This window comes from Xiphophorus couchianus, chromosome 12 (assembly GCF_001444195.1).
Source record: "Xiphophorus couchianus chromosome 12, X_couchianus-1.0, whole genome shotgun sequence".
NCBI lineage: Eukaryota > Metazoa > Chordata > Actinopteri > Cyprinodontiformes > Poeciliidae > Xiphophorus > Xiphophorus couchianus.
Genome location: NC_040239.1, coordinates 8077343 through 8102506, shown reverse-complemented (window position 1 = coordinate 8102506; position 25164 = coordinate 8077343). Strand labels below are relative to the sequence as shown.

The 25164-nt window shown below is 37.1% G+C and overlaps 1 protein-coding gene across 2 annotated transcripts in view; it reads left to right on the top strand.

The window, feature by feature from the left end:
- LOC114154939 (transmembrane protein 132C) overlaps positions 1 to 25164 on the top strand; it is a 266375-nt gene that overhangs the window by 2040 nt on the left and 239171 nt on the right. The window contains exon 1 of one of the 2 annotated variants that reach the window (XM_028034465.1): positions 23522 to 24413. The exons of the other annotated variant lie outside the window; for it this stretch is intronic. Within the exon in view, the coding sequence (XP_027890266.1) occupies positions 24065 to 24413 (349 nt within the window). The 5' untranslated portion in view covers positions 23522 to 24064. Of the gene's footprint in view, positions 1 to 23521; positions 24414 to 25164 lie in introns of those variants that run through there. 2 annotated transcript variants of the gene reach the window in all.

Genomic DNA, 25164 nt, shown 5'->3' with positions numbered 1-25164 from the left:
TATGATTTTTAATTTTTTAATTTTTTTTATTCCCAAGTGTGTATTACCTAAAATGCCAAAAGGCACTCAAAAGCACCAATTCTGCCTTCATATACTGTTTCCACATTTTTTTGTCTTAGCTTTTTCTTCTATGTCTGAACACCAATCATGCAACTGTCTGCATATGGATGCATCTCTGAAGAATTTAAATGGGAGACAAACCACAGTTTGTTTGTCATTCTACATTATCAATATTTGGATGTGTGTGAGAGACCATTCATGTGCGTCTTGAAAAGACCATCCAGTTGGCTTCAGCTGACAGCTTGCCTACATCAGCTGTAGTGGTTTACCAACTCTTACCGAAGGATTAGCAGCTCAATCTAAGCCTGACTAGAGGCCTTGTCAGAGCAAACTTGCTGGGTCTACATACCAGTTGGAGCAGCGGAGAGTTTGTTTTACTCCAGCAAATGTTTTGACAATAAATAATTATTTTTTTTTAACTTGTTTCTTTACCTTTATGGTAAAAATAAACGAATATGGGACTAAAAACGAAAGTTGAGAAGTGTTCAGTATTTGTGAAATGTTAAAATGCAGTATTAAAGAATAAGAATGTATTCAAAAGTAAAATAAAAAAGGTATTCAGGGTTTTGCAGTCATTCAAGAACATATTTTTAAAAATATGTTTAAATAAATATATGGTCTGAGCTTGTGGTCAGTTTTAGGGCAGCGACTGCAAGAAAGGAGACAACAATTGCACAATGCTTGTGAAAAATACATACATGTTGTCAATTTTATTATATTTTGCGAACAATTCAAGCCAGTGTAACATTTTATCTGCATTTGACAGATTTTTGATTTGTGTTTTTAATCTATCTGGTTGTACTCAAAGTTCATGAACTGTCTTTGGATTTTCCTCTCAGATTTTCAGGTGGCATGCGCCTTGCATAGTTCTATCCCAACAAACATATACAGTACTTTTCCAATTGAGCCCATTCAAGAAAAGAAGCTAAAAGCTAAATCATCTGCAGTACCTGTAGAATAATTTGGCAACTCCAGTTGTTCATTTTACACACTCCTCTATCCAATGTAGTCCTCTGATGAAAGGAAGCCCTTTAAAATTTTGACTTCAGTTAATTTCTTTTTCATAAATCTTAACTTATGAGTCCCTGTTCAGTGTAGAATAATAAGTTGAGGACTGACCAGCTTAAATGATTTTGCAGCAGAAGCTGTACTGGATCACAAGCTGAGAATCTGATCCAAACTTCAGCATCATCAGCCAACTCACAGGTTGGTTTTGTAACAGCCACCAGGGCTGGTGCCAGGGCAACAGATGCTGAAATTTCTGAAAACAGGATAAAACTGGGTGAAATGAGGCTGGAAATGTCTGTGCTTCACAGATCCTTCCGGATTTTACTCTGCTAAACATTCTCCACAGCTTGTTGCCTTTCTTTCATGAAGTATTTTGTCAATTTCATTTTGCTTGTCATGTGATACAGTACACTTACTTATTTATGGTTATTTGACAGTTCCGATCCCTAAATTTGTACACAGCCAGAGTTTCTCTCACGCATTTCAAACTCGCAGCACAATCTCCATTTATATTCTAGTATGTTTTTATACAAACTTTGTCTTTTATGGCACATTGTTGTGCTGACAGAAATGCAGGAGTGTGGCAACTCAGTTTAAATTCAAGTAACAAGTTTTCAAACAAATTTTCCAAACTTTTATTTTTGGCCTCATGGCACCTCTTAGATTGTTTTTCCTAATTTGGAAAGTATTAAGAACAGCCACTGGTCTGCAGTAAGACATAGCACTGTCAAACTGACCACAGGAGCCCCTCAAGGTTGTATGTTTAGCCTTCTCTTCTTTATGCATTTGTAAATGTGTCAAACAGCAGGAAATTAAGTCAAGAGGTGAAGCAACCTTGATTTGATTATGTAAAAATACTGTAGACCAGAATTAGCTTACATGGTGAACTGCTGTGATGAAAATCTTTCTAATACTTTCAACAAATTTCAAAAGTACATTTTCATTTTTGTTTTACAACTTATCAAAGAAAACCTCTTTGTTTCTCTCCAATTATAAGGAGAAATGCAAAAATTAAGCTCTCAGTATCACAAGAAATCCCTCTCATGGACTTTTTAATCTCTTACCATCTGCAATAAGACATCGCTTCATCAGACCAAGAACGACCAACATGTGCCAACGCTCTGTTTTACTGGCAGTCAGGCTGTTCTTTGTCTCTTGTTCTTTGTTTTTTCCTATTTTTGTTAAACAACCATGATTTTGTTTCAACGCATCTTTTTTTTAAAATATTGCAAAAAGTAATTTACTTGAGCTTATACTGCAGGTTACGTTTATCTCCAAAACTGAAAGTGCAGAAGACGACAATTTAATGAGTGGTTAGAAATTCTTTACCACTTTAATAAGGCACCAAATCTTTCTGCCTCAACCATATGGATTAGATTAAAGGACAGTACACAAGCAAATCAGTAATTTTAAGTCATCCTTAACTAGTAGAGCTCATTCAATTAGCTAATTCTGTCCCCCTTTCCCAACATTCACACTTTTTTACATGTCGATTTGCCCAAGTGTGTTTTGATTTCAAGGAATGCTAAAGAGCAGCACATTTTCCTTGCATTAAGATGTAATATTGTACTGGAAATTTAGAAAAACGTCCCTCTTTGACATAAATTAGTTATAGGGATTCATATGGAAAAAGCCTTTTTTGCCTATTTATGCAAACTGCATGTATCTAAATTGTACTTTTGGGGCTGGGGATTTCAGATACTAGTTTGTAGCTGCATGATGACGTGTAAAATATGTTGGATATTTATCCTATAAAAATGAAACACTTTTTCAAAAGAACTTTTAAATTCCAATCAAAATTGCCTCCAGTGCAAGAGGTCTCTTTGATGAAATGGACAAAAGCAAAATAAAATCTGAAATTAAGGGAACATCTGGTAGATTGAACCTCGTTTTTTTTCCAACTGCCTGAGTTGTGACCAGATGCCACGGTAACAGCAGACACCAGTAGGCCCTCGTTAAACTTGTCAAGTCCCTGCTCGTTATGTTTCCCGATAATGAGGCTACTTGGAGGTGACTGAGTGAGGGGAAGAGGCAGCAAAGTATCACGTGCTTACACATGACCCTTTAAACCTAGGGGAGGAGGAAGGACTGAGGAGGGTTACCAAAGCAAAATTCATCTCCGGTTCTCCGGTCAAGGTCTAAGAAAAGTTAATTTATTGATATTAATGTTTTCCGCACTGTAGAAAATAGCACCTTTATTCTTCTGTAGGATCCAAAACCTTATTATTCTTTTGTAAGTTGTCATTCCTATTTTTTGAAAGAGTTTCACCATGATTGGACTCACTCAAGATTAAAATTAGAGGTTTTGAAATGTTTCATTGGCTAATAGCTTAACATTAATGTTTTATGACTGCAGGAAGAACAAGTGATGTCTTTCAGGAATGAATTATGTTTAAGGTTCAATCTGTTGTCTTTGCATTGTTAAATAAATCTCTTGATTTAATAGTTGCATGTTGTCTAACAGACACACCGCTGTTCTGTTTATGCATATAAAATATAAAACTGAACAAACTCCCTATGACCGATTTTCCTTTTCCAGGTTTAGTATGTTATTTTATATTAATGGCAGGGGCAGCATTGATGTCACACAAGACCAACAGCAATGCTTGTACAATTTCACTTTCACTCTATTTCTGAAGCCCAACAGTTATTACAATGCAGAGGCATTATACAATGCATAGTTTCAGCTATTTAAACAATTGGTAAAGTTCAGAAATTTTCAATGGAGTTCTATTTTAGGGAAAACTCAACAGAACTGTGTTTAACTGCTAAGATATGTTTTTTTTCTTTTGTACTATAAATAACATTGATAAAAATCAAAATTCATATACCAACTGCTTAGTATGCTTGGTTTCCCATGGTTTAGGGATACCTTGCTCCAGCAGGACTTGGCTAACTTGGTATCACAGAATCTGCCATAAATTTTACTGTGCATCAGGGGATTCTGGAGAAAAATGGGAGTCTGTCTGTAAAAACTACTTTTCAGACTGAAGTAAAACTGGACACAGCAACATGACAATGACAGCGAACACATGAATAAATCCACCAAGGACTCACTGAAAATGAAGAAATTGAATGTGGGAACAACTCAGAACCCATTAATAATTCTCTGAACATGGCAAAAAAAACCCCGAAAAACCCATCAAAGCTGAAAGAGTAGTGTCGGAAAATGGTGTTCATACTGTCTTTAAATACATTAATCATTAAAACTGAAAAAAATAATTTGAGGAAAATAACAAAAGCTCTAGTATCTTACAGTTCCCTTGAAGGCAGGTTGCGTAAATCACTAAATGTTTCTATAATGCTGTTCTGTACGAGGGGTTCCTTACCGTGATGTAATTCCAAGAAATATAAAGGACCTTTTCTGTATGAAGTCCTTATTTAAAATTTTTAACCATATCACAGTACCTAGTTCACTGCACAGTGAAATAAAACTCTTCAGCTACCTCCTCAAAAACAAAACGGCACTTACATAAGGAGCCTGATGAAAGGAGAGTAATACAAAGTAAAAACTTCGAATTGAAATGTTCTTGAAAATCTGAATAACTTCAGCTTGATGAATTACACACAACTGTTTCATATAAACCCTATTAATCAGAACCTGTCCTGTCCATACAGCAGCAGTCGGCGTCTCAACTGAAAAGAAAAGCTTTAAAAGACTTTAAAAACTTTAAAACCCTTTTTAGAAGGGTTTTGTCATTTAAATATTTCGGCATTACTATAACTCAGTGTGTGTTCAGACGCAACCAGTTTGTGGAGCAGAACACTTTAAACATTTCTGTATAAATGTTACAATAATTTAAAATGTATTGGTCATATATAAAAAAAAAACAGTCACACTACATCTATTGTCTGAAATAATCTCAAGCAATATTTTTTAAAGCAGCAACAATTATTGATTAAATGCAAACTCCTTTCAGAATTTAAGACAACTTGGACAAGAACAAATACACATTTTGAACGATCAATCCCTCTTGAACAATAAAACAAAATGCCCTAAAAACCCTGATGCACAAAATTACAGAAAACATAAAAATACAGATCTTCAATATTGCTAAACAGTTGCACCATGTTGGGGGGTGTAGATCCAGTAGGCCCCTATGTGAAGCAATAAATGCATCATCACCTCTAGAGGATGGTGGGATTTTTTTTCTCCCTGTTCAAATCCATCTACATGCCACCAAGCAGTAATAATTTCTAACCTAACTACAAACATTGATAAAGGATGCAACACAGTTTACTTAAAGTTATCATACTCCTTGAACTTTTTCATATTTTGTCACATTGCAATAATAAACTATAATTCATAAGTAGACGCAAGTAATGCAATATTGAAGTGGCAGTGAAATCTTAAGCTATATTTACAACAAAACAATCTGTGGCATTTATATTCAGCCACCATAACTGATGCCTCTTAATAAAATACAGAGCAACAAATAATCTTCTGAACTCTCCAATTCAGTAAAGGGGATCCACCTGTGTAATTTGAATCTCTGTATAAATTTGGCTGACAGTAGTAAACAGACGGCACCATGAAGACCAGCAGAAAGGTCATTAATAAAGCTGTGGTGACAGTTCTTGAGAGCTGTTTGATCTATCATTCAAAAATGGAAAGAGTTTAATAACTGCAGACAATTAGTTATTTAGGCTGTACATTATAATGAACTCCTTGTCACTGTAAAGCATGATGGTTTCAGCATCATCCTGTGGGGATGTTTTGCTTCAGAGAAAATTCAGACAGATTCTCCTCCTTCCATCAATTTGTGTTATTCTGTCACAAGAAATTCCAGTAAAATACGTTTGAGGATTAAAATGCAACATGTGAAAGAGGTTCAAGGTTTATGACGTTTTTTTTAAGGCATTAAGACTAGAAATAACTTTAAATAATTCTTTTTCTGTGAGGGAAAACATTTTTTTTGTTGGACAGAAGTTTCAAATACTTTAATAGAAATAAAATCACCTCTTAACAATGAATGTAGAGTTCCTCAAGCAAGGGGAGCTTTACAATGTAATGCTGCTAGTTTTCTGATCTCAACACATCCAAACCTTAACAGCTACATTATTTAAAGCGGAGGTCAGGTGTTGGGGTTCTTCTTAAAAGGACTGAAAACTGAGATTAAAAGGCAGCTCTAGGGCCAAGTGTAGGTGGGCTGCTCACCCTGAATTTTCAGGACTTCAGATTACACTCTGTGTTGGTCTCTATGCCTGATGTGTATTTGTGTCTGGTTTTCCACCTCTACTACATCAGCAAGCTGTTTAATGTGTATCTAATAGTCTCTTTTTTTTTTCTTTTTTTCCTGTGTGCATGCCTACGTGTGGGTGAAGCTGAACAAATAAAGCTAGTTTCCACTTTTATTGTGTTCACAGTGTCAAGCACTCAGTCTGTAATTAGCACACAGGCAACCATCTGTCCAAACAGCCAGCTCTAAACAATCCTTGTCCTGCTTACTTTTTCTGCTATCACAGCAGCCATCCATCGCTAACTCTTTTATTTGTTCACTTTCGTTCCATCTGTCTGTCTTCCTCTACTGTCATTTCACTGTCTCCTTGTCCCTCTATTTTGTTTTTGTTTGCTCACTTTCTAACTCCATCTGTGTTTTCAAGTTCTTTTTTTCCCATTTTCTACTTTTTCTTTTACGATCTGACAAATTTATCTTGGACACAGAGCCAGGATCAACAGCTTGATCAACTGTGTGATTTTATTTTTATTTTTTTTGTCAGTATGCTCACAATTTGTAGTTGAATATGAGACACTGCAAGAGTTTTTTCTTTTTAGTTATTATTTACAGATTAGTTTGTGAGCAGTGTATGGGGAACTTAATTAAATGACCAGGCAGAAATCTCATATGCTCCTAAACTTCATGAAAAACCTAAGAGTTGAAGCTCTGGGGTTGCCGGGGGACGACCGACCCCCATATAAATCGCTTAAAGATTAAGAATGAGGAACAAAACTAAAGTTTCTGTATATGATTGCAGGCATGTGAATAACTTTAGCAACATCATCCAATTTCCGTGTTTACAAAACTGATAGAAACCAAACGGGTGTATAAGCAAGAAACAAACTGGACTAAAAAGCATTAAGATGTTTCAAAAAATTTTGTCAGCATTTCTGTTTTTCAATGTGAATTGTAAACACAAGTTCTACTCTTTCTCTTACTGCATTTGAGCATTTTCCTTTGCTCATTTGGAGCGTCCTGTGCCTTGGTTTAGTCAAAACTACCATCTTCTTAGCCCATTGGACTACTCTTATGTGCCATCAGCTCCCCAGTGTTTGCATGATGCAGTGCTGTTTTGGTCGAGACCTAGCCAAGTGTCCAAGGAATAGCATCCATGAAGCTACTCCTGTCCAATTACGCTCAGATAATAGATGCAGAGTGGTAGGGCAGGCCTAGAAAGTGTCTGGACATTTCAATGCTATCACCTTCAAGTTTCTCACCCTTAAGAGAAAATTGCTGTTATAATTTTCAAAGTTTTCCTACTGTGGACAAGACAAAGCTCAGTGCTAATTTGCTCTGTGGTTTACACAATTAGAAGACACTTTTTTTTTTTAATGGCAGTTATGGAAAAAAAAAAATACTTTGACTCTTTAAGTAACTTATGCAGACACTGTATTGTCCAAACATTTCTCTACATCAGAGTGACTTGTGTTGTAACGTTGAGTACAGTTGCAAGGTTTTCTGTTACAAGGTTATAAACAGTAAGTCTGAGTGATCAATGCCATGAGCCATTTTAGAAGAACACTGTACTGGGAATTTTTACACACAAGTTGTTGCATCATATACTTACAGCATGCTTCATAATTATTGCGATCAATATAAACATTTGTACAAAAGCCTAAAAAATATTTCATAGAGACCTTGTGACTTTTACACAACTCTCTGTTTTGTTCCCACCTCAATTACCTCTAATTGTGGTAGGAACTTGGGTTCTTATCCAAGCTTGTTTGTTGCTGTTCCAGTTAATTTCAAATGTTTTGTTTTACTATAAATATGCAAGTTTAGCTGTGCATCCATTTCTCTCTTGGCCACCTCCTGATATAAAACGATCGATAGACTCCTGTCAGTATGTTTTCTTGTCTTCCCCATTTTGAAGTTAAGAGAAATGGGGCTACCATGAGTGTAGAAGTATTTTACAAGTTGCAAAATGTTTCTTGCATTTATTTTGTTGGAGACATTAACAATGCAAATATTTTTAATATTGGTGGGGTTTTTTTATTTTAATTTTTTCCCCAGTGCATGGCTATGCAAAACATTTTTGTAGGCTTTTTGTACGTTTTTACTAGGATTGATGGCAATGATGGACTACTGTATATGGAGTGGTTGTGTGCTAACCTGCTCCAATGTAACTTATAATTTGATGCAAAGATGAAGTGGTGCTCATTGTGTGTGGTGCAGAATATTTTTTGACTTATTGTGTGAACAAATAAGTGAAAAATTTTAATTGTTTCTTATTTAATAGAAACACCACAATTGCATTATGGAAATATTGACAGTTTTGTGCACATTTGTAGTGGAAACACAGCTATTGAGGAGCATTTGGGTGCTGAAGAATTGCATATTTTCCTTACTGATTAGTAAAGGTAAATAACGGAATGAAAATTGGGCTGTATCACTGCTTAATGTGTAAATGCACAGCTGTTTGCTACCAAGTGTACTATTTTCACCTGCTCTGTGTCTTTACAGTCTCTTGTAAAAAAATATTTTGGGATTTACTGGGAGTTTTACTGCTAACAAGGGACATAAATAACTGGAAATCTAAGTATTACAAGCCCAGGAAACCTATTTCCTTACAAATATTCTACTTTTGCTTACTTTATTACCTGTAATTTATGGTAAGAAGGTTGTTTGCTCAGGTAGTAATATCATATTTACAGGACTTTTCAGCTGTGTACAACATAATCATTCTGTAATTGTGGTAATGTGACTCGTCTGTTTCCAGACTATTGTCGGCAGGGAAACAATGTACATCATTGTGAAAGTAAGTCTAAATTAAATACTTAAAATGTGAAATTAATCAATGCCAAAGGAAAGCAAAAAATATATATATCTTGGTATAAAGCTGTGTTGCTGCAGAGATTGATTCTGTCCTTTGTTGTTCATCACAAACAAGACAACAGATCCAAACACACAATCACATTCAAACACACAGTTTCCCTCACTGGGGAAATGATCCAATATGACAATATCCTTAATTCAAAGTGTTGGGGCCAAATTGTCTTAGCTGATTGTGTGTGTGTGCGTGTGTTTGTGTGTTTCTTTCTGCGCTCCTGCGGGAGACGATCAGAGTGAAATGAGTGTAATTAAGTTGCCAGTTGCGGTGCGCTTCTGTCGAGAATTAATATTTACTGGCTGTGTGTGTGTATGTGTAAAAACTGATTAGCATCTTCCCGATGAGTCACCTCACACCCAACCCCCCTCAGGTGGCAAACATTGAAGCCCCCCTGGGTAATCTGCCCAGCAAATTGGATGTTTGTTTGAATCGCTATCCAGCTCAGGACACTGAGAGTGTGTTTACCTGTTCAGATGACTGAAAGTTATCCCAGAGAAATGTGTGCACCTGTGATTTGTTGAAATATGTGATGTATTTCTCAACACCATTGTCTCTGTTCGCCATTTTGCAAATGTTTTGTAATTATGTGACATTGTTGGGTGACTTTCTTCGAATAATTACCCCTCACCGATCACTGTATTCCACTAAACATAAACAAAATCATATTAATTTATGATGGAATAGACATAATGTGGCATGCTTTCTAGCAAGTCATTTTTCATGTATTTTTTAGCAATGAATAGAAGCAACCCAGAGCATAACAAAACAGATTCACAGGAGAAAAATGAAATTAGTAAAAATGAACAACTTGGCAGCTGAATATGTAAAAAATCTTCCATGAAATCCAACAAAATATATTTGTAAACCAGATGACAAGAAGCTCTTAGTCAAATAAAACTGAATGAAAATGTGCTTTTGAAAACGCCTAGAAAGTTTCTAAACTGCATGCACTTTATTTCTCAATGTTAGACCAATTACTGTGAATGCTCAATCACCTCCTCGTTCACCTTAAAATCTTGGCTCATTGAGGAGCATCAGGTTGTTCAACCAGTCGTCTTTATTAAACATTAAGATACAAAAGGTCCTACAGACAAGATTTTGCGACACCATTAAAAACCATTAAACACCATAAATAAAATATTAAAATCAATCTTGTAATCAAGAGAGTGGCTACTGATTATCAACATCCAACTTTATTAAAACACAATCCTAGCTTTTTTTTCTTTCCATTTAGCAAGTCCAAAGTAATATGCATCCTAGATTGATAAAACATCTATTGTTTGGAGCTTCCTGGTTGCCATGGGTACATATCCACTCATGCAAACAGACACATTCACAAATGCAAATGCACAGGCCTGCAGAAACACAGTAAACAATGCCACACACAGATTAAAGTCCAATAAACCCCAGTGGTGACCATCAACATTTGCAGAAAGCGTCATCTGTGAGCATTTCCAAATACTTCAAGCACGAAAATGAAATTCTTCTCATTATGAATCTTAAAGTATTGTTCACTGAAGTGGACAAAAGCTGTGCTCCAGTCTCATGTTGCTTTGCCTCTCTATGGTGCTGTCAAGGTCTGGTGTGAAACTATAACAGAAAATGTGGAAGGAAAGCCCGATGCATGTAGAGTGAACTGCTATGGCATTTAAATCGGACGGGTGACCTGGCGGCTCAAGACGTCCGTTTTAAAAGGTTGGTGTTGTGGCTCGCTGTGACAGATCAATTCATCAGGCCTTTATGAGAAATTCTATTATTCCTACATACTTGTACAGCATTCTTATTCAGGTTTCCTTATATTGGAGCTCTTTTTAAGTGCCCAGCATAAGCACATGCTTTCTAAGTTGTTGGTGAATTTAGGGCTTTGCTAACAAAAACCCAGTGAAGGGAATATTTCTGACAAATACCTCATTTCTTGAACTGCATTGTATTATAAAGTTTTTCATATACCTTGAACTTGTGAGCTTGAACTGTGTTCTCCCACTACAACCACAAACTTCAGCATATACTATTTTTTTGTTGCTCCTAATCTGGAACAAACTTCCAAAAAGCTGCAAAAATACAACTTCTTGAGTTCCTTTAAATAGAAAGGGATAGAAAGTCATATTAAATTTGCCTTTGATTCATGACTAGATTGATTTTAGTATTTATTCCATCCATCCATTTATTTTACACCCTTGTCCCTAGTGGGGTCTATTGAAGGGGTGCTGGTGCCTATCTCCAGCGAACATTTCAAGCAAGAGAATTTTTTTTATTCCAATATTGTATAACTTGAGTTCGACATTTGAGAAAATGTCTTGTTTGTTGTTTTTGATAAATTTCATCATGTGAAGTACCTTAAATTGCTTTGTTGCTGAAATGTACTGTATAAGTAAACTTGCCTGACCTTGTAAAAGAAAATGTTTTGTCTATTTTTTTCTTTTCATTCCTTCTTCAGGTCATGGATAACTACTCAGTTTTGCCCACTTACAAGTAATAGACTCAATATATTCTCCCTTTATTCTGTCACCAATCTTTTTCTTCCTTCCAGTTTTCAACTTTTCCTGTCTCACCTATGTCTTACTACTTCTTTTACTCTCCAGTTTTTCTTGAACTTTTACCTTCTCTATCTTCTTCTTGCCCTTTTTGCTCACTCTCCTCTTTTTCCTGCGCTGCACTCTCTTCTCTTCGTAATTGATAGTCCCCTGTGCAGTTACTTCATCCAAAGGGCCCTGTAAACAAAATTGTCTCTGACAGAAGCAATATGGAAATCTCAGGCAGTGGGTCTACGAGTTATGGCCTACGTCATGGTTTGTGCGTGCATTTAAGCGTGCACAAATAGGCAAGCAGAGTGTTTGTCAATGAAGGCGTGTGTGTGTGTTTCTGTACACGTCTTGCCAGTGAGACTAAAGGGTGTCCCTCAGTTCTGCGTAATAAACTCTACTGCGGCTAGTCATTAAGTGGTATGCGAGTGTGTAGCTTTGTGAGTATGATGGGGAGGGGTCAAGGCCAACTTGACATAAAATGGTCTAAATTAGCCCCACTTGTCTCCATTGATTTACGGGGGTAAGTAAATTGCATCTGGAGCAGCGGAGTAGAAGCAGGAAGGGGGTCGAGGTTTCTTTATAATTGATCTCTGTTCACGTAAATACTGACAAGCTGTACAGGAGGCACAAGAAGTGAAAGTTGTCATCATGGCAGCAACTCTCGCATCAAACCTCTGGCAGGTTGTGTACACACATTAGACAAAGATTAGTGTTAAAAATTTAATCCAGATTTCGATAAGTTTTTGTGACATAATGTGTTGTTGAGGTGCTTCCCTTAACATTAAAGAAAAGTAAACGCAGAAAACTTTGTAGAAATTGACTGAAACTGATGGAAGATATTTTAGGACAATCTCGTCTCCAAAATATCTATACATGTATATAAAATAAACCCCCTTCTGTTAATTGATTTGCTAAAAACAAATGAAGCATGTGAATGAGTGAGAACTGTACATGGTGTGACACAAAACCAAATGAACTCCTGCATCTAATCTTAAATTTGGTTTTAGGGAAAAGGTGGAAAATTTCCTCAAAACCAAACTGAAAGATGCAAAAAAATAAATAAATGATGGTTTTCTGTTAAAATACAAAGTGGTTGTTATAAACTGAAGAGGTCAACTTAGCTGAAAAAGCTGAAGAGGAAAATTAATCCTCACATATGTGATTGGCAAGTGTAGAGTTATATATTTCTTTTTTTCCTCAGAACTAGAAAAGAAATGGAATGAGCTTCTTTCACAAAACACTTGAAGACAAACAATTGCTGTTAAAGCTCTGATTCATTTAGTTAATCACAGCTGCATATCAGCTCTTGTGATTGTGTGAGCATTGTTGCAGGTCCAGCGCCACTGAAAAGTCTTTTCTGCAAGTGAATAGAAAGCGAAAACAGAGAGACCAGATATCTTGGTGCATATTTGATATTCATTTCTGGCCATCACCACATATTGGATGAGTAGTGTGAAAGTGCATAGAGTTTGTCTGTTCTTGCCACGTTGAGCAAATGGAGAAAAAGTCTTTCTGGTTTTAAAAAAATAGTTTGACTGTGGGAACAAAACCTAACTGGGATAAAGTAGAATTTAATAAACAAAAGTAAGATTTGTTTCCTTAAGGTAAAACATATAAAAAACTGGGAGATTTGGCAGTTGCTCAACATCTTTTAACCCATTAAAAATTTTATTGCTGCTTCTACCTGAATTTTTGAACTAACTGGGCTTCAAACAGCACAAGTTGTTTCATTTGAAAACAACTTGTTTTCAAATTTGAAAACTTGTCTTACTAGTTATAAGACAAATCCAGAAAACATTTTAAAGTTATAAATGGCCCATGTCTTCCAATAATGTCTTGAGATAGAAGTAAGTTTAGATGTTTGAATGGTAAACGTTAGAAATAATTGTAATTTGAAGAAACTGAAACATCTAACCTGAAGGATTGTAAAAGTGGTTGCTTTGGGATTTGTTTTTGGTAGGAATGGATGGAAAAGCCAGAAAGTCATATTTGCTCTTTCAGGGGAAAAATGGAAATAAGACCTCACCTACCAAAAAACAACAGTTTCTTCTAGTGCCTTTCTGTTTAAAAACAAACTGCAGAACTGTAGTGCAGTCTAAGATGCTCCTGTTGCTACAAGGTTGTAAGGCAGGGAATTCCCTCACACACTGTTCAACTTTACCATCTGTGTGTAGATGGATGCCTTCCATCTATCGACTGTGCGAGTATTCATCACCGCATGTAGTGGATTTACATGGCCCAAGCCATTGAAAATAATGGGTCTCTGACCTCAGCAGTGTTATGAGTGTAATGGAGGGGGAAAACGTCCTCATTCACCAGTCGCTAGCAAAAGTCGAAAGCCTTTCTCATCTTCAACATCTTTATTAAAACTGACTTCAGAGAAAGAAAATCATGAGGTTATAAACTTATGTTGTATTCTGGTCAGATGGCATTTTTGCACAAATTTCAAATAAGCATTTTAACTTCATAAATGTGTGATTTGTGTTTTAAATTTCAAGTTGTTTTTTTTTTTTGGTAGTATGCTACAGACTTCACTGAGATAAGAGTTCACAAAAAACAAGATTAGTGCTTAAAGTATCCTGATTGCAAATTTTCTCAAAAATACACACTGCATAATTATGAAAGTCCTCAAAGAATACGAACCATTTTCTGCTTGAATTGCTATCTTGTTGCAAAGCCCACTGTGAATGCAACAATGTCACCTTCATATAATCAGAGAAATTGTTGTTTTTATTCAGGCAAAAAAATTTTACACTTTTTTTGGGTGTTATCTCTTATTCCTTGAAACTTGTAAGAAGGTGCGGCCTTCACAACTTTTACTGAGATACTATTGCAAATGTGTACCACAATCTTCCCTGGCTTTGATTTGTCTGCATTACTGGCGTATAAAGTCATCCTAATCTACATTGGCTTCTCATCTGTCTACACTCCAGTAGTTCATGGTTCATTTTGACACATTAAGGATAATGTGGCAAAATGAAATTAAGCATTACCTGAAGAATCCATAAACCTTGGAGGAATCATGCCACCCAAGCCCTGTCTTCTTCAGGTTGAGTAAAACATTGTGTTCATTCTACCAACAATTATCCTGATTACAATTTTATTTTTTTTACTGAATAAGTACAAGTCTGAGATCATGCAGGCTATTTTAATATAGTTGTAGTTGGGGAAAAAAAAATCCCAAAAACTGAACTGTTCAGTTTGCTATCATATGTTTATGGTTATTAATTAACTTTGAAATATGGGCTGTGGAAGAATTATTAGGTGTTTAATCAACTATTTTGTGTTATTGTACTGACAGAAGTAGCTGAGGTAGACGGACAGACTGGGACACGTCTGACGTTAATGCGGACACTGCTCTGGTTTATCACTGAAAGACAAAGACAAAGTAGGGCTCTTGATTTAGAGGCCCATCAACAACTCATGTAAATCAAATCAACTGAAATGAGCTTCCTCAGTATAGGTGACTTGGTTCTTCTGCCTTGGAGCTAGATGTAGCGCCACTGCCTCTTCACATTAAAGAAATCAGATGAGCTGTTCAAGCATTTGATCCAAATGCCTCCTTTGGGAGGTTTCCCAATTAGGAGGCTGACCCAGAGCTTGCTGAAGGGATTATATGTTCCCTCTGTCCTGGGAATGCCTTGGGATTGCTCAGAATGAGCTGGAGAGTGTTGCAAGGAAAGGGGATATTGGGATTTCACCTGTTAACCCTTCACCCCCCTCTATGATCTCAAATGGGTTTAGTAGCTCATGCTCTGACAGGTCAACCAGTGTGTATTAGTCTTTAGACTCCCCTTGCAAATACAATTACAGGTATTTAGTTACAAGTATTTAGTTTATCTTTGGCATACAAAGATAAACTAAACAATATAGACAACAAAAAGATCAAATTATTGCAGATATTAAACATGTAAAACCTATTGACCTAGCCACAAAGCAAATTAAGGAAATTTAAAGGTGATCTATTATGTGTCCTTGAACAGGTTAGGATAGTTCTATGGGCTATACAAAACATGTCCATTACTTTTTTACACCAAATCATTCTTGGATAATAAAATTTGGTCTGCTCAGTTTGACCTATTTTAGCTCTTTTCAGAATGAGCTGTTTTGGGGCCTCTCTTCTCACTTTAAATCCAAATAAGCAGCTGCTGGCTGCACCCCCCAACTCGGCATTTACACTCCCAGGTGAAAATGTCTGCAGACAGATGCATTTATTATGTAACAATTATACACCGGTCCATCTCTGAAAAGCAGATGTAGAGCCTCTAGCAAAACCTATAAGATTGCAGCAAGTGGTTTCTGGATGGTAAGCCATCAACTAAACACTTTTTTTTCCCCCAGCAGCCATTGCATAATACATCCCCTTTTATACAAAGTGACACAAAATACCATACGGTAAATGTATGGAAGAGGATTAGGGCCACCGAAAAAAAAAAGAATTCTGAGATTAAAGTCGGACTTTAATCTCAGAGTTCTGACTTTAATCTCAGAGTTCTGACTTTAATCTCAGAGTTCTGACTTTAATCTCAGAATTCTTTTTGGGTTTTTTTCGGTGGCCCTAATCCTCTTCTGTAGTAAATGACTTGATGCTGGCTTTAAAACAAATTATAAAGGAAACCTGTTGTAATTTTGCAGAATATTGATATATTGGAGTATTGAGTAATTACATTTATTGTCCTTTTTCACAACTGACAAATTGTTTCCAAATGTCAAAGACTTTAGTTGGTCAAGGCTAATGAGCAGGAGTTTGTATCTGATTTAGTCGTGGTTTGCTGCATTAGAAGTGTTATTCTGTTGTGACAAGACCAGCTTTCCAGAAATATAATTAATCAATCCTTGCATCATTCATTCTGTGGCGGTTTTATTGACTATTGCATACCTTTTTGCAGATTTGTACAGACCTAATTATATGGAACATTTAAAGCTCAGAAACAGTTTGAAGGAATTATGAAATTGTTTGTCACACAACATAAGTGAAAATATTAAAAACAACTAATCCTCTCAGTTGAACATTGGTAGGTCTGACTTATTAATGTAAATAAAGCTCTCGCTTCTACCTCGGATAACAAATCAGAAAATTGAGTATTGAAAGTTTCATGAAACGAGACAAGTTGACAGTTTAACAACTCATTTTATAAAAGGGGGCACAGTTGTCTATGGGAGAAACATACACACTCAGAACAGCCTGGCACCTCCTCTTTATGGTGCTTGGACACACACTGCCTTGGAATGATACCCCATTTCTCAACCATCATTTGATTCAAGTTGAAGAGTGTGGTTGTTTTGGTCACTCTGGTATAAAATACCCAAGCTAATCTTAAAAGTGTGCTGAGTGGTTGAAAAACCTCACTCTATCAAAGTGTTGCCTTGGAGGACACCTTGATTCATGAGAGTAGATGTATGGAAATAACCAGTATTTAAAACAGTGCTATAATTTCAGTTACAAGTGATTTAGAATTCGTTGCTCATGTTTTGTGTCAATGGGACTTTGATGTTTTTCAATTAATTAAGGTTGTTTGTGTTGGAATCTAATTTAAAATTGAGCATGAGCAGCATTTCATGCCAGTTATTTCTTTTACAAAAAACCTAAATACACATATAGCTACTTATTGAGAGTGAAGGAGGTCTTCCAATGCCTAAGCATGAGACCAAAATCAGACTACAGTCTGGAGGTCTTTTCCAAAGACAAATTCATAGTAACAAAACTTTCTGTAGTTGTCAGTGTTTGTATTCTGTAGGATTTATAATAGAAACAACAAGCAAAACCTTCCCAACAGTCATCCTTCCACACTTGTTGAGCAGAACCATTCCCACACCAGACATCCACTCACACGAACGCAGACACATGTGGACACTCACATGGATGCACACTTTAAGCCTGAACAGTTCTATCCACCAGTTTTAATTGAATTCTAAAGTATTCAGTTTGCTCCAGTGGACAAATAGATGTCAATGGTACTCTGACTGAAGAGAGCAAAAAGAGAAGAATACTGGGAAGAGAGAGTGGGAGGGAATGGGAAGTAAATGGGAAGGTTCTTCAGCTGCACTCATCTTTTCCCACCTGGTGAGTGGAATCTATTGTCCAAACAAGCTGTAGACAGAATTTCTACAAGAGCCATTTGACCTGAGAGAGAGGAGCGCTATCAAAGTCTTTACTACTTCAAAGTGTGTCTTTTTCAGCTCTTGAATAAAAGGATGGAGTTTTTATGTACTCCAGGAAGCGTCCAGCGAACTAACCTATGAACAAAATGATTTTAATTTAACATTAACACCTAGGAGAACCAAGATGAGAACTGTTAGCTTTGTGGATAACATTCTTTCTAAGAAAAAACAATTCTATACAGTTATCATTTTTAATATTTAAACGGGGCTGGTTCCTTAAGAACATTGTCTTCGTGATCAAGAAAGAGTCAGACTGGCAGCTTTTCTAATGCAAACACTGCTCTGGTCTGTCACACTGAAGTAAGAACTGACCCAAACTCTAAATTAATTGGTTCAGTTTAGTTCCCATCCTGATCTTTGGTCACAAGATGTCCATCATGATCAAAAGAACAAAATCCTGGATACAAGTGGCAAATATTTATCCTAGATATGGGCTGAACAGGTCAGTCAAAATCTCCACATAAAAAACAAAGAGTAAGGTGAGGGGCTTGGATTTCTTGCAAGAGCTCCATCTGTATGCCTCTCATTGGAGATTTTCTGAGCATGTCTACAGAGACCTTGATGCACTCCCACTAGAACCCACAAGAGAGACTGGATTTATCTTCTTGCCATTGAATCCCCAAAAATAACGACTGGATATTCCTCCTGATCTTTTCTCAGTTAACTGGAAGACATCAGAGGGGAGGATTTATGAACCATTTCTGTAAAAGATCTCATTAAGGGGAACACATGTTGGACTTGTGCCAATAACACCTGGAGATAGGCACCAGCCTGGAAACCCTACAGTAGGCTTCATTCACAGAGTATTTTTTTCTAGCCTTGTAACCATGCTATTTTATTTTCAGAATGACAGATATTCATGGAGAAGGATAGGTGCATAGACATCATAGAAAATAAAGGTAAGATCATACACAATTTTCAATTTTAATCAGAAAAGAGAGGTCAGCCAAAGAAGACATTCAAAAAAAACAACTTTAAAAAATAGAATGTTAACTGTTCTTTTATCTTTCTTGCTGTTATATTGTTAGAAACTTAAATTAGTTATCAAATTTAAAATATAATTTCAATGCTGGATTTCTACATTTTATTCTGGAGTCTGTAGCTCACCAGTCATGAACCACATGTCATTAAGGTTTCCTAAATCTTAATTGTTGAAGGTTTGGAGTAAAAGAAAAGCATTTTAGTCAAGATATTAAAGAGGAGCGGAAAAATGTATATTAAAGAAGGAAACCTATAGTTTTATGTATGATTTGTGAAGTGGCATCAAAACATATTTTCACACATTTCTGCACCGCAGTTGTGCCTTATGTTGACTGCCATGTAGAATATGCCAGCACTGATATACACCATCTGTCAGCCTAAAACTGATTTATGTTTTGGGTTTACACACATAAGGATAAGGATATATTTTTTTTTGTTTCCAATAAATTATTTTGAGTGTGGAAAGAACTGTTGGAAAAAGAAGTTTTAAAGACCACAGTAATTTCCCCGTTGGTGCCCATTTAAACAAGTTTAATTTTCATGCTTGCCAAAAGATTTCCACTAAGCCCAAATAACTGGGATGTGCCACAGGAACAGTGACCAAAGAAAAATTATGTCCAAAGGTGCCTCTGGACATTGTTTCATATTGAAAATAATGAAACATCACTATTTCCAAAGTGATGTTTCTACTTGTAAAAATGAGTACAATGCTTTGTCTTAGGAATGTAGACACGATGCAAAATCTGGCAAGATTTTAACGAAAACCAGGACTTCTACATTGTGGCTTGAGTTTAGCTGCATGGGATTTATTGTGATTGAAGTTCAAAAATAGAACAGGCTAAACAGCTAAAGTATGACACTGAAGATTGTTTTTTTGAGGGCACATTTTTCTTCATTTACAGAATAACATCTATTAAGAGTTGTCTGAGGACTTACACCCCAAACTGACAATCCAATCTTTATGATGAATGTCTTCCTGCTTTGATATAATGAACATTTGCTGCTTCTAGGCCTCTAATAGTGACAAGTAATATTTTTTTAACAAGAAAAAGGAAACCACAATGAACCTACTCAGTTAATTTATGCCTATAGTAAAGAGTATTGGGAAAGTATGGTGGTTAATATGTTAAAGGGGGAGTATTATCTAAATTGGACTTATTTGAGCTTTATATTATGTTATGATGTTGTTCTCTTATCAAAAATATGCCTGGAGTGTTCCTATAATTATGTCATGCATTTTTGAGAAATCCTTAAACTTCCTGTGGCGTTCACCCTTGGAGCTACAGTCCAGTACTGTGTGTTGTGATGAAGTCCTGAAGACTGAGAGTCAGAAAGAGTAGGCGCTCTTCAGAGGCCAACTTCAAGGCATCAAATTGTCCATAAAGGGACATGTTTGATATATACCACATTTATATAACAGCTGAAGGTAATATAGTTGATTATGCTATAAAATGGCACTATGTGCTTGGAAAATACATACTATCCTTTTTTTTTAATGAGCAGGCTTTATCTCTGTGTACAGTGAGTGGCTTTTGAAGGTGTCTAAACTAACTCCCTTGGCTTTGCATATTTTCTCGGAAAAACTCTTTGAGTATTTTGTTGGAATTTTATTTCCAAACCCACATTGAAGCATATTTGTGCGGTGAAAGGAGATAACAATTTGTTGTATTTAAGCTTCCTGATGCAATATAGTGTAGGACCTTGTTTAAGTGGCAGCATGACTGAAAGTCTTTTGAGATGTCTTGGCTTTACGTGGTTTTCTAAATTTTATAAATAAATCTGAAAAGTGTGGCATGCCTTTGTTTTCAACCCCAAGAATCAATACCTTTCACTTGAGTTACAGGTATTTCTGTTCAGTTATTGCTCTGCTTCTGTGTTGTAATCCTGCAGGAAAGTATTTCTTCAGCCTCTCTGAGGTTTTCCAGAATTGCCTTGCTTTTAGCTCCATCCATCTTACCAGTACTCTGACCTGCTGTCCTCTCCACAGCAACATGCTGCCATGCAGCATATTTCTAGTAGGCCCAAAAGCTTCATTAGTGACCTGTGTAGTGTTATGTTAGATACACAAAGATTGGGTTATTGTTCTATAACCTAACTTTAAGTATGAATACCATATGAAAACAAAATTCCCATATAATACACTGTTTCTGTTTGCAAACTGACAAAATGTAAAACTTTCAAAGGATAAGAATGCTTTTGCAAATGGGAATGTTCTAATTTTACAATAAATATGTTTAATTTTGAACAGTTCTTTGCATACAATCTCTAATATCCCCTACATAGCCTTGGTATCTTGGTATACAGACATGTTATTTGTACAAACATTAGTCTTCACTGCATGCTTGCTGAACTAATGCTTTCTCTCCACTGCAGTCCAAGAGGAATAGATCAGTTAAAAATAGATCTTTCACGCTTAAGTCGTGGCAAATGTCTAGCTTGTTGAAAGGAAAGTCATAGAGTGGAAATGAAATAATATATTAGAGTAAAATGCACTTATGTAGTTGGATGGATGCTGGTTCCCTACTTGCAGAGAAGTAGTTGGCTTGTGAGTGGGAGGAGAGAAAAATGTGTTTGGGGACAAGTGAGGGAGCAATGAAACGAAGCGTGATGCCTGCCTGATGGAATCAGAGTGAAAAGAGCAGAAAGAAGAGAGAGAAGAATAATTTTGGGAACATCAAAGGTTGATTAGAAGCAATGAGCCAGAAGCCTACATAATGACAATCACATATATCTGATAATTGATGATATAAAGCTAGTGTCCTCAAGCACTGGGGACCACCAGTTGTGTGGTCTCTTATACTCCTTTTGCACAAAGGATTTAGTCATCCACCATCAGTCAGGATTTTTAAATTTGCAGGTGATGTGACAATATTGACTGTAACAATGAAGCAAAGCAAAATTAACTATAGAGCAGTGCTATGCATTTAATAAAACTCTTAAGATCTTTCAAAACCAATCAGATGGTTTTGATGGTTGAAGCAATGAAGGTTGCTTCATTTTAGTGAAGCAACCTTCACAAAAATGGTAAAGTACAACAGCTCTTATCAAAACAAGCTGGGTGTTTGAAGTGGTAAATTCAACAAATTATTGGAAAGTGCAACTGAAGGACAAGTTCCATTCTTTGTGTTAAGATATTCCTGTACCAGAGATGTCAGATGTGTCTAATCGGGGCTGAGGAGGAAAAAATGACTGTACAACACTGCAATTAAGTTTAAAAAAAAAAGTGTTTTCAAATTAAAGTTGGAAACCCTCAGACAAGCCCAAACATGAAGTCCATGGGATCATGACAGTCTTCATTTTCCAGCAGGGATTTGCCACCAAACCGCACAGCTGAAAGTATCAGCACTTGATTTAGTAACTCTAGCATGACTCTGGTCGCCTGGCAAACTGGCATGACCAAGCCCCAAAGAGAATCTAAGAAGTGTAAATGAGCAAATGAGACACCAGTCCCTGGAGGCCACAGCTAAAGGAGTCTGAGCTTCCTCAACACCTCAGCAGTCCTCAGGCTGATCACCTCCATGTCAGTCAGCACTGATGCAGTAATTCATGTAAATGAATCCCAAGCCCAGTATTGACTGCATATTCTGTACAGTATGTCAACATACATTTCAGTAGTCTTATTTTTTTAAGATCATTTTTAGTGTTTCCATGAAGCAATATAGTTGTCTTTGTTGCCTAGAAGTAACTTCACTTTTGGACTTTGATCTATGAAATAATAAAAAAAAGACAACTTTGAGATGCACCTGACCTGCACACACAAAAAGATCATTTTAGTAAATTGACCCCTGCTTGTTCAATCTGCTTTAAAGCTGCCACTAGGTGGTGCTGTCGTTCCTCCTTAGTCTCTCTGATGGAGTGGTGGAGTCAGACACACGGAGAGGCACCGAGGCTCACACGTATCTCCGTCTCCGGAAATCCTCCCATCCCTCCGCCGACTGATTTGCAATTCAATAAGTCACAATGTCATCTATTTAGCACTTACACATTTAGCTGACAAAGGGAAGCAGGCTCGCCGGTTTATAAAATATCGTCTCAGACTTAAAGAAGACTTTAATGTTCTCTCTCTTCTGACTTGTTCAACTTTCCATACCCTCTTCCCCCTCCACCATCACCCTCAGTCCTCTTGCTTCGCTCGCTCATCCACTCGCGCGCACGTGGCCACAGCTTGCATCAATAGAAAGTGAATGAGTTTCGTGCGCGAGGTGCCCTGGAGGTTGCGCGCGCATGAGCACGTGCGGGCTGGTGGCGAAGTTGGTGTCTATCGATTACAGAGAGAACAGGTGTAGCGTGTGTCTTTGGATGAATAATGCAGAACTAAGCTGTGAGAGGATAAACAAGACGTGGACGCGCGCTCACGCTTATCTAAAAGTAGCTCCAACATAGGCACGTCCAGTTTCCTATAAGCTTTAATAATTAAGTTTTTCATTTCTCATCATAAAAAAATCAGTTTCATTTTCACACACTTTTTATAGCGAGTTACTTTTTTGTTGTTTTAGTTCAGTTTTTCTTTAAATTGTAGACAATGTATTTTGTCTATTACATCTGGGTGTGGTAATTCCATACAGATAAAGATAAGTAAATAACCTCAAGAAGGCAAAGAAATGATACAAAAAATCCTACTAATATCCTTTACACTTGATTGGTTCTCTAAGTGCCAGTCACGTCCCAAACCCCACCCTCCTCCCGCAGCCTCCCCAGCCCCACAGCCGTCGCTAGAACCCCACCAACCCCTCAGCCTCCTCCTTCTCAAGCGGCTGCTGAAAGCGACAGAGCTCCTCTCTTCTCCCGTCCTCTCCTCACCTCGCTCCATCTCGCTGATAGTGTGCGCACATTCTCTCAAGTTGAGCCCAGAGACGCGTCACTCGCACAGCAAGCGGAGTGAAGCGGTCAATGGATAGACAGGAGGAAGAGAGAAAACAAGGAGAGAGGACGGAGCACTGTTTGGATTTTCTTGAAGACATTCGATTTCAAGTGTCAGAGTTTTGCCTTCACTTGTAGTTTCAAAATCGTCTCGGACGTGGACTTTTTAGAAATAAATATCTGGTTCGGGTTGGCTTTAAACTTTGCAGGAAAAAGTGCGATGAAGTCAGTGACAGCTTACCCAAGCTTTAACCGTCCCGTTTGGATACACGAAGCATAAAAGCGCGCCGGTTGAAAAGCCCAGCGTTTGGAAAAAACTGCTTTGAGTCACTCGAATTTTTGTTCTTTGATTTTTTTGTTTTGTTTTGCTTTTTTCCTTTGCAAGAGATGATTAAACGAGCGAACAGTATGCACAGGAAATGCCATTCGGGAATTTCTTGTTATTTCCAACTACAAAAGGATTTATAGTTTTTCTCCCAAACCTCAGCAGCGTGCCGTTTGTTCGGTCAATCAGAAGTGGAGAGCGCAGTGCGGTCAGGATGAGAGCGTTTATGGCACCGACGCGACAGCGATCCGAAAGTTGGAACAAGACAGAAATAGTACGAGCTGAGAAAAGAAGAATATACGAGACTCCCCGTTTGTCCATTCTGCGAACATTCCCACTGGCCTTCATCCGTCAGGAAGGTATGGAGACGGTCGGGAGAGGGACAGGCGCGCGGGTGGGATGTTGCCTTTGGAAGACCGTTTTAATTCTCGTCCTGTGGAAAGGTAAGACTTGTTACTGGAAATACGTTCAAACTCTTTATTCTTTTTGAAACTACTTTGTTCTTGTGACGAATTTTGGCTTTAATTACGTTTTATCCCCACTCGAGGGGAGAAAAAGTCACAATTGTTAAGTTTGTGCTGCATTTTTTTCTGGTGTGGAGAGTCTGCCCTGACAAAAAGGAAGTTTTCAGCACGTAACGTAATCCATTTGTTCTGTTACAGAAAACATGTTTAAAGAACATTTTCATCTTAGCAAAAATATAAAGACAAGACGTTAAAGTCTTTATCGAATAAATTATAGAATGAAATAATAATAATAATAAAAAGAACTCAATTCACGCAACACATGTATTTCCTCGTGTGAGACAATAATGAGTAATTGACTGCCGAAGCATCAAATGACAGATGCCTTCTAACTGGTGCCATCTGAGACGCGCCAACTCCGGGGCTGACACGCTCCTGTGCCAGCTGAACGAGGAACCTATACTGTTGCCCAAATCCACCCATTTTTTCCCAGTTCATAAGAATGAAAAGTACATTTTGACGCAAGTTATTGCAGGGTGTATTTTAAATGGTAGTGAGCCCTTTAAAGCGGAGGTCTGCGGTCCTTTTCACCTTTCTTCTAGGTGATTGGATGTGGAAGATGAGAAGAATTAGACATAAAAGTGAACCCAAGTCGGGATAATTTGGCTTTGTAAATTTAATACACCTTTTCCTTTCATTTAAATCGGATCAACAGTTTAATGTTTCTTCC